Below are 15,455 nucleotides of genomic sequence, written 5' to 3'. Positions count from 1 at the left end.
TTTTTTACTTTTACTTAAGTAAAATGTTAATGTGGTACTTTGACTTTTACTTAAGTACATTTTTGACTGTGTATTTGTACTTTTACTTAAGTAAATTTTTTGAGTACTTTCTCCACCACTGCAGGTAGGATTAGTTCATTTTAAACTCCTGCTTTGCTCGTTATTTTGGTAATGGAACCAAAATGCACAGAATTGCGCAACATCTTGTTGAAACAATAATCACTGAGATTATTATTGCTGTTGGGTTATTAATTTGAACACCTTTTGTTTATTTTTTTTGTTGCTGTTCTTTAATAAAGTTACTAACATTTTAAGCCAGTCAGAGGAGGACGTGCTGGTCTCAGCGTTCTGGCAGCGTTCAGTTTGTCACCTAATGCCGAGATCGACTCGAAACCTTCCGCGATCGACGTATTGCACCGCTGCTCTAGCAAAGCACGAACGGTTCAGAAACAATATGAAATGGGAAAAAAGTTGCTTATTAACTGATTAAGTTGTGTTTTAGATCATTCTTGAAAAACTAATCAGTCACGGCTAATTAGTGGGCGCAGTCACAGTGAACCCACTGATTCTTTACAGCAGACAGCCGCTCCCCTCTCTTGCAGGTACTGCATACCCCCGCTAAATCTTTTAGGAGTACGCAGTATCCTGCCATACCCCCTTACTTTCACCCCTGAGTAAAAGTAAAAGTACTACACTAACATTTTACTTAAGCAAAAGTAAAAAAGCACTGGCTTTTAAAAATACTTAAGTATTAAAAGTAAAAGTACTTTCTGAATGCATCACCTAGTTGGTAATATTATTAAGTGTACCAACCGTATTAAATTTTACTGCATCATAAATGTGCCATTTAATCAACAATGCCACAGGTAAAGCATGTTTTTATTATGTTTACTCTCTGTAACATGGTTTAGACTTAGATATGTGATTCTATGCATCATAATTTCAGGGATGGAAACATCTTGTCTCCTGTCCTAACATAGCATGAACTTCACTTTTTTTTGCCACAAGTGGCATTTATTTTGAAAGAAATCCAACTGAAAGGGTGGGCAGGGCGAGGACATGGAACCAAGGAGCAACGTAGCAGAGTTATAGTCTAGACCACCGAACCCGAGACCAAGCCAAGACCAATACCAGCACCCCGTGCTACATGACACAATAAAATTAACTTTTACCTATCAAAATTGCTTCTCAAATTGAACTGAAAAATCCACATTCCCATAAAAAACACCTAGATATTAAATACTTAGAGCTGAAATAAATTTAACCAGCATCAATTCAAACTCTTCTTCATTCTGCTTTGTTTCCATCTCTGTGCTACAATCCGCGGAGGTCTCCTGCCATCCCCAAAAAAATAATGCCCTGGGCGGTTGCTCATATTGCCAATGTCAGAAACCACAACTGTCTGCACCATTAAACATAGCAATTAACGGTAAACAAAGCTCAACTATGAACACTGTCCAAGGCGCAATAAGCAAGAAGTAACCAAGCAGAAGAAGCATGTGACTGTTCTCATCCTCCCTCCTGCTGCAACGTCTGCCACCATGACAGGTGACGAAAACAAAGAGCAATGAGCATGCTCTGCATTCTTACGTTCTTGTTTTATTAATTCAACAATTATATATATATATTTTTAAATGAAATTAAGTAATAGCTACTGCAGTGCACACAGAGCATTACAAGAACAAAGAACGGCTCTCAGTGAGGCTTCAGTCCTATCAACCTTAGTAAAGATCCGTCCAGAAGAATCGGATCGTTCCTGATATTTAAAGATGCACAATTATTTAAACACTATTTATATCATTAGTAGCATTTATAGACTTTAAAACACTCATCTTATAGAACATGCCTCATTATAACAATAAAAACACACAATTTCATCGTTTTACAATAATACATATTTGATAATGTATGTATATATAAAATTGTTCTTTTATGCACAAAAAGAAAAAGAATTGCTCTCGGTGCCCCCCTGGCATCCGCCGTCAATGCAGACTTTGGTCACAGCGTTGTCCCATGACACCTCAGTCAACACATCCACACAATAATTCAGGGCATGAGTGACAACTTTTTTTTCATCGCAGATGCAACATGTGTCTCTGTACAGCTAGCTTTGCTAGCATCACGTCCACAGATCTTACMTTTCTTTAAGCTTTCCTTCCAAGTGACGCTAAAAGTTGGACGAAGTCCCACCGTCTGTGAAAGCGAAGCGCTGCTGATTTTACATGTCGCCACATCTTCTGATATATGCAGCGCTATTATATTACTGACGATCAGACAAGCATCTTCTCCCACTCAGAGGAAACAACTGCACATGTCTTGGAGCTTCGCGTGCTAGTAAAGGGGGAGGTGATGGGTGACAACAGACACGTAAGTTACGTTATTGCTTGAATTTTACGGCGCCACCTTAAGTCCCTGAACTTCACATTTTAACGGAAAAAAAGCGCAATGCGATTTACAGAGTAATGCGACAGTTTTGTAGAAATTTAGTGAAGTAGAAAGTACAGATACTTACTGTAAAATGTAGTGGAGTAAAAGTAGAAAGTATCCATTATTAAATCTACTTAAGAAAATTACACATACACGAAAATTGTACTTCAGTACAGGAGCGAAGTACGTGTACTTCGTTACTTCCCACACTGCAATGGACCTTACCACAGGGGCCGCGTTTTATTGGCTAATACCCATTTCACGTCACAGCGCAGCTACTACGTGCGTGACCGTATCACAAACACAAGCTACAGTAGTAAACACATGCTAATGTACATTGTGGACTAGCAGACCGACAAAGTTTTTGAATCAGGACTCGAAAAAGAATGGTTCTCCACTGTCAGTGGGGTATCTGTACAGGCGATGTCAGGTATCCTGATCGTATTTGTGGAACTAAAATTCACAGATTTCCAAAATCTGAAACAGAAAGCCTTGCTTGRATCAAAGCTTGTGCACGACCGCATTTGCAGCTCAACCGTTGTAGGATCAATAAGAACAAAGGATTGTGTGCTGGCTTAAGTATTATTGCTTTGCTTTCTTTGTGTTTATGAAAAAAAGAAAGTCAATAATAAACACATCCATTATGAAAACTTTTTAGCCAAGTACAGCATAATGGCAGTACCAATACAACTTCTACACCTTGAAGTCTGTCTGTTACAGTCTTACGTTAGCTGAACAGATCAATATGCAATGTGTACCGTATCTGACATAAAGATTTTATTTTACCTGAAAAGGCTTTTTACTAAACTGTAATTGTGTTAGCCACGGTAGGACCAAGTACAGCGTATAAGGTCTAGGCACATTCGAACATTTGCCAACAACAGAAATCACTGATTCAATCTTGCAAGAACGATAGGCATCAGTGATCTTGTCCACAGCTATATTTATGCTGAGGGTGTGAGGATCTGCTGTTTTCCTCATCGACCGGTAGCATTTAGCTGTGCATGATGCGCACAATGTTGGAGGCATCGCGTGGCTCAAACACCTTGATGTCATCCAAAAAAAATGACATGAACTTGTTGGTTCCCCTGTCCAATGTCATGGCTGATATTTTTTGAAAATCCGGCAGAAATGCTATGCTAATTGACTCAGAAATACTCTGCAGAGAGTCAGTTGAAATGAAAGACGCCATGTTTACACATAGTAAATAAGCACCGCGAGGCTTTGTTTGTGAGACATGCAGCCACGTGGGACTTTCGAGGGGCGTTTCTGGGCGGAGCTGGGTAAGGTCCATTAACTGTCAAAACACCAAGACGAGACAACTTGTTTTCACTTTACATGATATTTAAACATGTACAATTATTTAAACACTATTTATATCATCAGTAGCATTTCTAGACTTTAAAACACTCATCTTATAGAACATGCGTCATAACAATAAAAACACACAATTTCATCGTTTTACAATAATACATATTTGATAATGTATGTATATATAAAATTGTTCTTTTATGCACAAAAAGAAAAAGAATTGCTCTCGGTGCATCCGCCGTAGGTCACGCACGTGTAACGTGCAGTGCGCATCCAAAAGTCCAACGCTCTGGAAGAAGATAAGGTAGCAAAACAATGTCTCAAAAAAGTATTTATCCTTCAGGGAGAAAGAAAAGGCAAAGAACAGAAAAAAGTCAAGATAAAGGTTTGTTTTAATGCGTCTTCATAATATAAAGTTTGTAAAAAAGATTTGTGAAGCAGCTAATTGAAAATTAGCTTTATAGTGAACTTGAACGGTTCAGTTTAACAGCCAAACATTTATGCTAGCGTCCTCGTGTGAAGCTGAGTTTTAACTTGAGATTAGTTGATTCTTCTGCTTGGCTTTGTATATTCCTGACGTTTTTTGGATTCAAAACGCTATGTTTGATAATGTTTGATAAGAACAAATAAAACTTCTCAATGTTTGATATTGTCTAGCAAAATGTTTTACATCAGGCTATATGCTATATTATATCGATGAGCTATTCTGCTATAGTTGGTGATGTGTTGTTTGCTATTGATCATTTATGTGACTAAAACAAACAATATTTTTTACATCAACTTCTAAGGTATGTGGAACTTCTGTTAAAATCCTTTGAAGGCTCAGAATTAACCCGGTACCRGTCCACATTATCAGGGGAGAAAAACTCACCTGGTGGAAATACAATTTTTAGCTATTGGAATTACACTTAAGAAATTAACTTAATCAAAATATGTCATGTTATGTATTCCATCTTAAGTTGGGCTGCACCAATTGCAGTTTTCTGGCCGGTTACCGATCTTTAAACATTAATATATATATTATTAATATATATATAATTCTGGGCTGCACAGTGGCGCAGTCGGTAGGGGCTGGGTTCGATTCCCAGCCCCGGTCTTTCTGCATGGAGTTTGCATGTTCTCCCTGTGCATGCGTGGGTTTTCTCCTGGTTTCCTCCCACAGTCCAAAAACAGGTTAATTGGCTTCTCCAAATTGCCCCTAGGTGTGAGTGTGTGTGCGTGGTTGTTTGTCCTGTGTGTCTCTGTGTTGCCCTGCGACAGACTGGCGACCTGTCCAGGGTGACCCCGCCTCTCGCCCAGTACACTAGCTGAAGATAGGCACCAGCAACCCTCCCGATCCCACTAAGGGACAAGGGCGCAAGAAAATGGATGGATGGATATAGAATTCTTCCATTAACTTAAGTTCAGGAGTAGGGACACACCCAACCACACCTCCAATTTTCCAAGCAGCCTATTTATACTCTGCTCACCCATTCTCTTTGTTACGTTTCATCAACCCCACCCTCTCTTGTCCTTTACCTCCTTTACCTCACCCCACTTCAATCCATCAAATCTTCCCCTTTCATTTCCTTTATCCCATCATCCTCATCCCCATTTTCCTTCCCTACATTGCCATAACCATGTTTTACTCCTTTTTGCCGCAGGTTACGTCTGAGAAACCCGCAGGGTCCTGAAGAACCTGAGGTAGGTGGGCTTGGGAAAATAAGCAGAACAAATTTTCCTGAAGACCATACCCCCCATGCTGAGTCTTCATCTCCCTAGACCTCCAGCATTATCCTCAGATTCAAGCTCATTCATCCCTCCATTCCTTTCCTGCAATAAATCTTTAAACTTACACCTTTGTGGCGTGGTCCTTGCTAGTGAACTCAGGCAATTCCAGGGGAGGAACATGAGCCCCTGCACCTTTTATTCTTGATGCCCCAAGTGCACTTTTTCAAWTTTTTTTTAATCTGAGGCCTGCTTGTAACCCTCAACAATGGTATTTTGCTAAATATAACAATTTACCTAAATTAATTATTCTGTGAACCAGTTGTTCACATGTTTATGTGCCATGGATTGGACACAGACACACAAATGTTCATGTTGGAAACACATTTTCTGACATTGCAAAAGTGATGGGAGCTTTATTTGTGTTTTTGTGTTAACGTCTGTGGTTGCTTATGACAGAGCTTCACATTTATGATAGACAAGTGTTTGCATGAGGAAAATCTGAATTTGAAAAACAATTCTTAAAAAAAAAAAAGAAATCGTCATCAATGAAAAAATACCAGACATGCAGAGATTCTTAATCTGGACTCGGTGAATCTTTGAAACCAGTAAAATGTTGCATGAGAGGGAGAAGGAATTGATCTGATAATCCACCAGTCAGCTTGGAAGGATCACCCAGTTAGGTGTCAGAGTGCAGTCTGCGGCCCTCCTGGTCCCAACAGGGAGATGCAGCAAAAACACAGACAGAATGGATGGTTATGTTAAAGTACCTTTTCAATATAACAACCTTTAAGCAGGCAATTAGTGTAAAGGCACATTCTGATTATAAATGTCATGTATTGGCTGWAAGGCAGTCAATCAAGATTAAATAAAGGTTTGAAAACATCGGTCTGTGTGCAAATAATTAGTCAATTAAGTTACTAAAGTAAATGAACTTTTTATTCAAATTCTACTTTATTTAATATGACTGCAGTGAACTGAACGTGCAGCTATCTACTCATAAGGAACAATAACATATGGTACCTAAAGACGATCATACTGCAAAAAAAAAAAAAAAAAAGATCTTTTCTATAATTCACAATATCTTATCAAAGTCAAATCACTGTAAAATACTTGGTGCTAGTCCTGGTTGAAGCAGTTGTCCAACATAATTTAATGGGACAAAAAAACGTAWAAAGGTCGAATAAGGACAAGAAAATAAATTTTACTTCAAAATATTRAAGTCATTTTCATTTGGTCCAGCTSYTTTTAAATGCGTTCATTTTAATTTTCCTCTCTAGCAGCTCTGGTAGTTGATCCCATCCATGCATGTGTTTCATGCACAATGCACACTTCATGCCTCATCAGTATGAATACTTTTTGGCATGATTTAACTTTCTGTCAACCCTGTGTGATTAACTGAAGGAACTTCTGTGTTTTAACTTCTTCCTGTGTATGTGCTGATGTTCTGTGGATGAAGATAGATGCTCTCTGAGCATGTCTAGACTTCTGTAATCTCAAACTCATGTAGCTAAACTGTTTCAGGATGTTCGTTGACATCCTAAAGGAACGTCTGTTCACTGTTTGCAGATGAGGMTCTAGCAGAAGGCTAGGTTACATTTGATGTTCAAGAAAACCTAAATGTTAGAACAGTGTTTCTCAACCTTTTTTGGCCCAGCCCGCCCCCCCCCCCGCCCCCCCAGCCTTTATCCAGGTCCCTCACCGCCCCCCACCAAAGAATTTGTAGGCTACTTTGCACTGACTATTATTTTATCATTAATATTACTATCACTATTGTAGATGTTTTGATTTTTATGCTTCTTTCTGTATTTATCATCAAAAATAATTTCCCAGAGAACAAAAAAGCCATGGGAATAGAAATTATTTTCACAGGCGTCTATGAAAAATGCATTGAACATTCAAGTTAAAATTGGTAGGCCTATCAGCAGCCAGTCAGAGTGGAAAAATATTCTTATTCTTTACCATTTTCTAGTTGTTAAATATTGCACAAAATAACCAGATAAAAGATGTTCAACATGCCAGTTTAAACTTTGAACTATTTGCAAAATGACTGAGTTCTGCAACATTAAAACATGGATAGAACTGTAACTACATTAATCGTAGCTCTTCGTCTCTTCAGTGTTTCTGTCGGTATCTGGTGGTGCAGCTCTGTGCTGCCTTCAGGAGAAATGGACATCAGAGTATTATCCATAAAATTTCACCCACATGGCATTTATTGTGCAAACAAGAGCTTTCAGTGGAAAAACAAAAGTTCCAGGTCCTTTTAATGCCATACAAATATGAGACAGAAACATGGATAATATCTTTATATAGACTATTGATTTATAGATTAATAGTTTTACTGGACAGAAATTAMAAAGAACAAATCTGGTTCTTAATCAAATCCTAATGAGTCAAATTGAAAGTGTCACGGAGTCATCAGCCTCATGACATTAACACTGACATGAAAAATAATATTGAAGAAATAAATATATCAAATCTAATTACAAACATAAATAAGTGATAAGTTATTTACTGTTATGGTCTGTAAAATATATTTATTCTCAGTACTAGATATGGTCTCAACAAACCCATGACACTTCAACAATATTATTTTACCTTTTATCTGGAAATAGTTTGTTTATTCTTGCCATACAGTCTTCTGTATTAATTATTGCTCAAAAGGTCTTGCCATACCAGTTTATTCCTCTGTATTTACTTTAGTTTCTTAGTTTATTCTTGCATTTTGTTCTTCGTTCTTTTCTATTTAGTTTCCTTTGATTAATATTATCCTCTCTTGGTTTATTGCTATGTCCACTTAAGTTTTTTTCTTGTTGCTACATTTATTTTATATTTTATTGATGCTCACCACCAGTAATTTTCACTCATCACCTGCTGCGCCACCTAATTGTCATGTGTTTCACATCATGTGTTGATTTTTCACTGATTCTCTGTTTTTATGCCATAATTCACATCTAGTTTGTCGCTCCGTTTTATGTCCCGCTTCTCCTGTTTTAGAGTTTTGCGCCATGTGCGCGTCTTTTTTTTTTTTAACCCCCTAAGGTGCAGGGAGGTCGGGAAGCGTATTGATGGGGAAAAGGYAGACTGACATAAACCTTTTAAAACAACGGAAACAATTTATGCATTCTGATTATTGAAATTTAAAAGTGCTGCGGTACCGTTGTTCAATCACCCCCRTTTCATACCGGACCACTTACAGCACCGTGTTAACACTATAAAATGAACACTCTCTATCATGGTATCATCCATGGATGGATTTCTTTATTTCTTTATTTAAATAGGTTCATTTTTCAGAGGGATACACAGTGAGGGTATYGTGATTTTAGCTACCAGTTAGCAGGAGARCGGAGCTGCGCCAAGAAGCTAACAGAAGCTACAAACACTGAATAGTAGAAGAGCTGCCATCGATACAGTTGCAGCCAAGCATGTTTTAATGTTACACAAYACAGTTTTACCAAGTTGCTCAAAGTCTAAACTGGCATTGTTGTGCATTTAAGGTGTAAACTTTACCTTTGACTAAACGCCCCCCAAAGGAATCTCAGCGCCCCCCTTTTGTAAAAATGTCCACCAGCGCCCCCTGCCGTCCTCTGAATGCCCCCTGGGGGGCGGTACCGCCCACGTTAAGAACCGCTATGTTAGATCATGGCACAGGCCAAATCTTGTTTTTTATGTCCTGATAAATAAAACCTCTTTCCGATAATATTGTATTTCTATCCCCTCTAAACCTCTTGGATTGCCTCTCCGGCAGCGGTTACCAGGACGTTCATCCACTGGGAATCTGTGTAGATGTAGAGAGATCTTCTGTCCGTCCGCAGCACCATCACGTTCTCCCCCCGCAGCCGCCTCATCTCTTTCTCTCCGTCTGCGACAAACACCTGCAGAGATAAAGATGGGATGAATATTTATCCTAAAAAGAGGGGAGAAATCAAGATACCTGAGACAAGAAGAAGTTCACAGAATTTGTCAAGATCTCAAACAGCTGAGGCCTGAATGTCAGGATGCATATCTAAGGCCCCCTGCTGGAAGCATGCCGCCTCCATTTATCAGACCTCAGGTTGATGTGTTGATTGTTGGAACCACATTGTTCAGTCAGTGGAAGTGGGTGAGTTTACTGACCGTCAGGACGTTGTCCAATGGTCTCTGTGAACTTTGACCCTGTGGGCAGCTGCAGGGGGCTGAGGGTCCTCTGCTGCCGGAGTCTCCCTGCAGGCCTGGCAGGATGTACACTGGAACAACACGAGCTGCTTCACTCATCCAGGACCAGAGCCCCTAACTTCTTATCAGATATCTCAGTGTTTTGTTCTCGTGCTTCAAATCAACAATAAAACTGCAGGGATATGGATCTAACTACAGAGGTAAACATCAGAGTTTGAAAAGTTTCTAAGGCTCACAGGTCCATTTATCTCTCTTGTTTATCAAGAAGGAGCAGGCAGGTCTGACTCCTGTCTGCTGAAATTGGCAACTGCACAGAAAACTTGTACAGGACTCCAACTACAGCTGCGTTATTCTTTTCACCATGCGCCCCATTTCTACTGTTACCCTGGGCAACTGCCAATATATGAAACCACTGGTCTCAACATCCATGATTACACATGGAAAGGTCATAATGACTTTATAAAGTCCAGGTACATGTAACGACCTTTCAGTAGGCCTTAAACCTACTTTTCATTGAGCCCACATTTCTGTATTAAAAATAATTTGTTTTAGTGTAATACGCTAATGGGTTTTCATTAAATGTAAGCAGAAAAATCAACATTAACAGAAATTAAGACTTGAAAACATCAGACTGTGTGGAATTAATCTACATAATGAGTTATACTTGGTGAATGGAGTGAAATGAATCATATTTTTAACTATTTTATATAGATTTTGTTTCCTTCCATACAGACCTTGTCCAGGTAGACCAGGCTCTCCATGTAAACCAGGCAGTCCTGCTGCACCGGGGTGTCCCTGTTCCCCAGCCAGTCCAATAGAACCTTTCAAGCCCTGCACACAACTACTGACTTACTGACTCAGACCTTCCACTTCACAGTTATGCACTACTTTGTGTTGTTCTACCACAATCAGTGAGAAAACATGAACACTTGCAGTATGCATGCAGTACATCTATGTGCACCTACCATCTTTCCTCTGGCTCCTGGCTCTCCTCTTGTTCCCACCTCCCCCATCAGACCTCTGTCCCCCTTCTGACCCGGGTGTCCCTGAGACAGGACATGCATTCTGTCACAGCCTCTCCGTCATGCAGCTTTTTTATTCACCTAACACTCATCAGTCAGAGTTTCACCTGCTCTCCGGCCGTCCCAGGGATGCCACGCTTGCCCTGCGGACACACATATACACACCAGATCCGAGTGTGTTTCGTTCAGCATTGAGTGGAGGAAAAAGATCTGACTTCCTAACCTTCTCTCCTGTGGGGCCTCTGTGTCCTTTGAGACCCTTATCACCCTGATAATGAGAGAGAAAAGACAGGAGATGAGAGACAAGCAGCTCAGAGAGGGTTGGCAGGAAAAGGAAGGAGAAGATGTTCCTCACCCTGAGTCCTGGATGACCTTTACTGCCCTGTAACAACACAAACTCACTTAGGTCCATTCTGTGGTCCACTTGTGCTAAATTCATAAACCCCAACAGGGCTGGCCCAAGCCTTTTTGGGGCCCCAACCAGATTTGAATTTGTCCCTTCGCCATACAAACATGTCAAAACCAGATATGTCATCATTCCTAGGCTACACCATACCAGCAATTATTAGCTTACACTGCAAAACCTAAATCGTACCAAAWATTTTTGTTTATTTCTACTGCAAATATCTTAGTACAAATGAAATAAGACAAAACTAGCTAACAAGTACATTTTAACAAGATATAGCATCTTGTTTTAAGTCAATAAATCCTTAATATTGATGGAAACATATTTGTTCCACTGGCAGATTATTTCACTTATAACATGAAAAAAAAAATTTCTTGTTATAAGTGAAATAATCTGCAAGCAGAACTAGAACATTTTAATCAATATTAAGGAATTATTGATTTAAAACAAGCTCCTATATCTTGCTGAAAAGTTACGGTACTTATAAATTTGTTTTATATAAATGATATAAATATCATTTATTTTTAACTTGGAACAGAAAGTGTAGGTGGTGTAAAATGTGTAATCTATCGCTACAAAATAAAATCAGATGGTACTCTTGGCCCCCCCCTGGTGGTGTTGTTCTACATATTGTGGAGACATGTRTTTTWWWWTTTTTTTTAAATAGTTGAGACATTTTTTCCATGCATCGGTAAAACGTAAGATCAATTAAAGTTTTGTTGCACCTTTATCATCCCAGGAGTCCCGATGTCTCCGTACAGACCCCTCCAGCCTCTCTCACCTTTCTCCCCCTGCGGGACACAGTGACCCCCATCAGCTCCAGGCTTTCAAAGGTCAATGCCTTTACCACCATTTATATCATATTTGCTTCAAAAGTTTCTGTGAACTCTCTTKTTTCCCCAGCATGATTAATACTTTCACGACCTGTTGTATACAATATTTGACATGTATTTTGCCTTCTATTGGATTATAACTGCACTTCAGTACAGCGCATTATGGTGCAGCGTTTTGTTTTTGCTGTTCTTTGTTTTTTTGCCTTTTCAAAATGTCTGCTCTCATGAGATTGATCAAAATTTATAATAATAATAATATCTGGATTGTTTTTCATTTTCACTGAAAGCCTGAGAAGTAGACGGTTTAATAAAGAAAGTAAACAGGGKGCCGCAGTTCTTTAGGCTGTAACAGGTGCAGTCACTGCATGTGGGTCAGGCCGAGCCGATCGGGTTGGATATTTTAGCATGTGACAACATAAATGGAGGTTTTGCTGGGATCTTTSAAATGACAGTGTTGACTGGCTAAACAGACCTTAGATTCTTTTAGTATCCTTTTCAATTGTTGGTCATTATCTTAACAACATAAACATATGTTGGGACATACTGTATGTCCCTGACTTGTGTAGATTTTCAAATGCTATAAACTGCCTTTTACCTTCTGGCCTGGTTTTCCCAGAGGACCTTGTGGTCCTGGCTCTCCTTTTGGACCCGTCACACCAGGTTTACCCTAAAACAAACAGAATTAAGGAGCTATTGCTTTAAATCTATAACATAAAAAAAACAGATACAATTTGTTGAGTTCTGTACCTTTGCTCCTCGCAGCCCTCTGCAGCCCTTTAAACATAAAACATCATAAAGCGCTCTGTAATGTTTCAAAAAAATATGTTTTCTATGCCACTGTTCTGGGTGGCCTCAGCAACGATTAGCATATAAAATAAAAAAGATCTTTCCCACCTTTTCTCCTGTGGGTCCTGTGACGTGTTCTGTCATGTCGACCTGAAGGCATGAGGACAACGGGCTCAGCATCGCCGGATGATTTTTTTTCAGTTTGCAACCCAACGACATTATAGAAGCGGAAACTGCAGAACTAAATGTACTGCAGAGCATGTTTTTTAACTGGTGTGTGAGCTGAAGGCCTCCTTACCATCAGCTCTGCTTTGTGTTTGATTGGAGGAAACATAGGAGGAGGAAGAGGAGGCAGGATGAAGACTTCACATTTCCGAGCCGGCCATCTGCTGCCTCTACTCACTGGAAACCCTGTATGTACACAAGAAACATAAACACGTGAAATACTAATAGAACATTAGCGACACCGAGAAAGACTTGTAGTCCATGTGAGGCCAAATATCGGTTTAACATGTAAGTGTCGGACGATCACCGACCTCCCAAAACTAAAGAGGTCTGGGCCGACTTATCRGTGAGCCCTTACTGGAGGAGTTCTGGGATTTTGCTGACTAAACAACGATGAGATGAGGTTCTGGGGACAGTGTTCACTTTTCACTTACGGGACGTTAAAGAGGAAGCTGCATGTGGGAGGCCTGAAAGTAATGCAGTCCATCCCAGAAGCAGCATCGTCAGCATCTCTTCTCTTCATGAAGCAGCAACCAGACGACCACCACTTCAGAAATGAACCTTTGAAAATAAAAACTCTCTTGAGACGTTTCTGGGTTGTTACAACACAAACAATTCTGCCTGTGACTCCACACGTTAGCTTCGTTTGCAGCAGTGATTTCACCACTTCCACAGGTTAAGAGTGTTATCAATCAGGTCATTTCAGGTTATAGTTTCAGTATCATGACATCAATTTGTAAAACTGACTAATGAAAATAGATCAGCAGAATTATAGCCACTAGCCAGGAGGCTCATTATGCTTACAATGGAAGGAAGCTTTTGGTTGTTGAGTATAACTTATAAGGTATTCAGAGTAGAATCAGAAATGAAAAAAATGAATAGAAGGACTCCTTTCACTGGAAATACGAGGCTGAGCCCAATGCCTGAAAAACCGACTAAACCCAGAATCCAGCCTCCGACAAACTTTCAACATGACAAACTGGAGTCAGGCTAAAGTCGAGTCCATCAACTAATAGATCTCCCTTAAAGAACATTGAGATAATCCAGCATCAATTCATCCGTTTCTTTTTGCGTTCTGCTCTGTCTTCCTAAACAGAAACGTAATAATCTGAATAATTGAGCAGATTCAACAGAAATATATAAAAATATCCATTTCATTAAGAAAGTTAAGCTGTAAGCTAACAGCTGGTCATAAACCTTCACTCATCCCGTTTCTTGTGTTCCTCATCTGCTCAGTATGTTGCAGTGGTTGTGGTGTGTAACACTGAGTAAGAGTTGAAAATGGTTAAAAGTATCTCAGACAGTGTGTATGGGAGCGTTTTTCCCCACAGCTGAGCTCCGTTCACACTAAAGACGATCTCAGGAGGATGTAAAAGTTGCACCACTCTGCCTGCAATAATTCATCCCCTGCAGCCCTTTCCGTACAACGCTCCTCTACGGCCAAAGATGTCTTCAGAGCAAAAAAAGCCACACACACTAGGAAAAAAATGCTAGAAAAACCTCAATCATCCAAAGTGGTTAAGGAATTCAATCTGACACACTTTAAAGACTTTATAAAGAAAACTCTTTCCACCGAATGATCAATCAGAGGTTAACATGAGGGCATCCACCCTGACAAACTCTTATTCTAGCAGGTTCCCATGCACCGCTCACTGCATACTGTGTCTTACCGTGTCGTTGAATCCTCTGGGACCTCGTCCTGCAGAGCTGGAGCACAATCTGCTAAGCTTGCACGCCTGAATCCGGCTCATCTCAATAAAGCGTGGAAACGCAGCACAGCCACTGGCAGAGCTCAGCAAAAATAATCAGATAATTACTTAAACACCGAGCCAAAGAGGAGCTTGCTCATCAAAGCTCAGAGCAGGGAGAAGTCACTGGCATCTGCTGTTAGCTGTTATATGTCAGCCTGTCACTGCTGCAGCCAGCAGATTTACTACAGCAGGATGGCAGGAAAACAAACAAAAACACAAACCCTTTCACTTGTCAGGTTAGAGACAGACTATTTGGGCTTTTCCAGATCTAAAAAACAGGAAACACATCAGAGGTACAACAATGTCCCATATTACAGTGTTATTACAATGAAAGTAAAGCGAGAAGCAGTGAGATGAAACTCCATGATTCAGTAGGTCTTCCTCTCATCAGTCAGCAGCAGTTCAGAGCCTGTCCTGCTGTTCACTGTGTGGCCGAGGCATTTAAACCAGCTTCAGGTCCGGACTTCTTCACGTCACAGCATCTGAGCGAAGAACGCTTTCACTTTGGCATGGTGATGGAAGAACAAGAGCAGAGCTGATGGCAGTGTGGAGGCACGGCTGTTACAGCGACACCGTGTGCCGTTATTAGACATGATGTTCTTTAGAGGATTTTTATTACTGATCAATCAATTCTGAATGTTAGTAAACCTGATATTTCATGAAATTGGAGCTTTTGGCTCTTTTAGGAGAATATCTGTTAGTGTGAAGATTTATTGTGCAGGACAAATGGCAAATGTTTCCATCTCACTTGTTTGTTTTCAGCTGCTAAACTGAGGATACAAAATCAAATCAAAATTTACAACTAAACCTGACATTTTGAAAACATCGTGTT

General features: G+C 39.9%; 1 protein-coding gene across 2 annotated transcripts; it reads right to left on the bottom strand.

The window, feature by feature from the left end:
* Positions 1 to 5,829: 5,829 nt before the first annotated feature.
* On the bottom strand, positions 5,830 to 15,121 carry LOC103481977 (acetylcholinesterase collagenic tail peptide-like). 2 transcript variants are annotated; one of them, XM_008437843.2, is made up of 15 exons: positions 14,543 to 15,121; positions 13,307 to 13,433; positions 12,946 to 13,058; positions 12,756 to 12,797; positions 12,609 to 12,635; positions 12,457 to 12,528; positions 11,754 to 11,819; positions 10,978 to 11,004; positions 10,846 to 10,890; positions 10,730 to 10,765; positions 10,566 to 10,646; positions 10,335 to 10,441; positions 9,562 to 9,671; positions 9,201 to 9,320; positions 5,830 to 6,154 (listed from the first exon to the last, which is right to left on the bottom strand). In XM_008437843.2, exons 2-15 carry the CDS (start codon positions 13,380 to 13,382, stop codon positions 6,132 to 6,134), a joined length of 945 nt encoding a protein of 314 aa, XP_008436065.1. In that variant the 5' UTR covers positions 13,383 to 13,433; positions 14,543 to 15,121; the 3' UTR covers positions 5,830 to 6,131. The 2 variants fall into 2 exon arrangements, with proteins under 2 accessions (XP_008436065.1, XP_008436074.1); XM_008437852.2 differs by having other exon boundaries at positions 5,834 to 6,154; positions 10,335 to 10,431; positions 14,543 to 15,120.
* Positions 15,122 to 15,455: the final 334 nt, after the last annotated feature.

The sequence above is a fragment of the Poecilia reticulata genome, linkage group LG2, assembly GCF_000633615.1.
Source record: "Poecilia reticulata strain Guanapo linkage group LG2, Guppy_female_1.0+MT, whole genome shotgun sequence".
NCBI lineage: Eukaryota > Metazoa > Chordata > Actinopteri > Cyprinodontiformes > Poeciliidae > Poecilia > Poecilia reticulata.
Note: the sequence above shows the minus strand (reverse complement) of the source record. Positions and strands in the feature narration are given on the sequence as shown.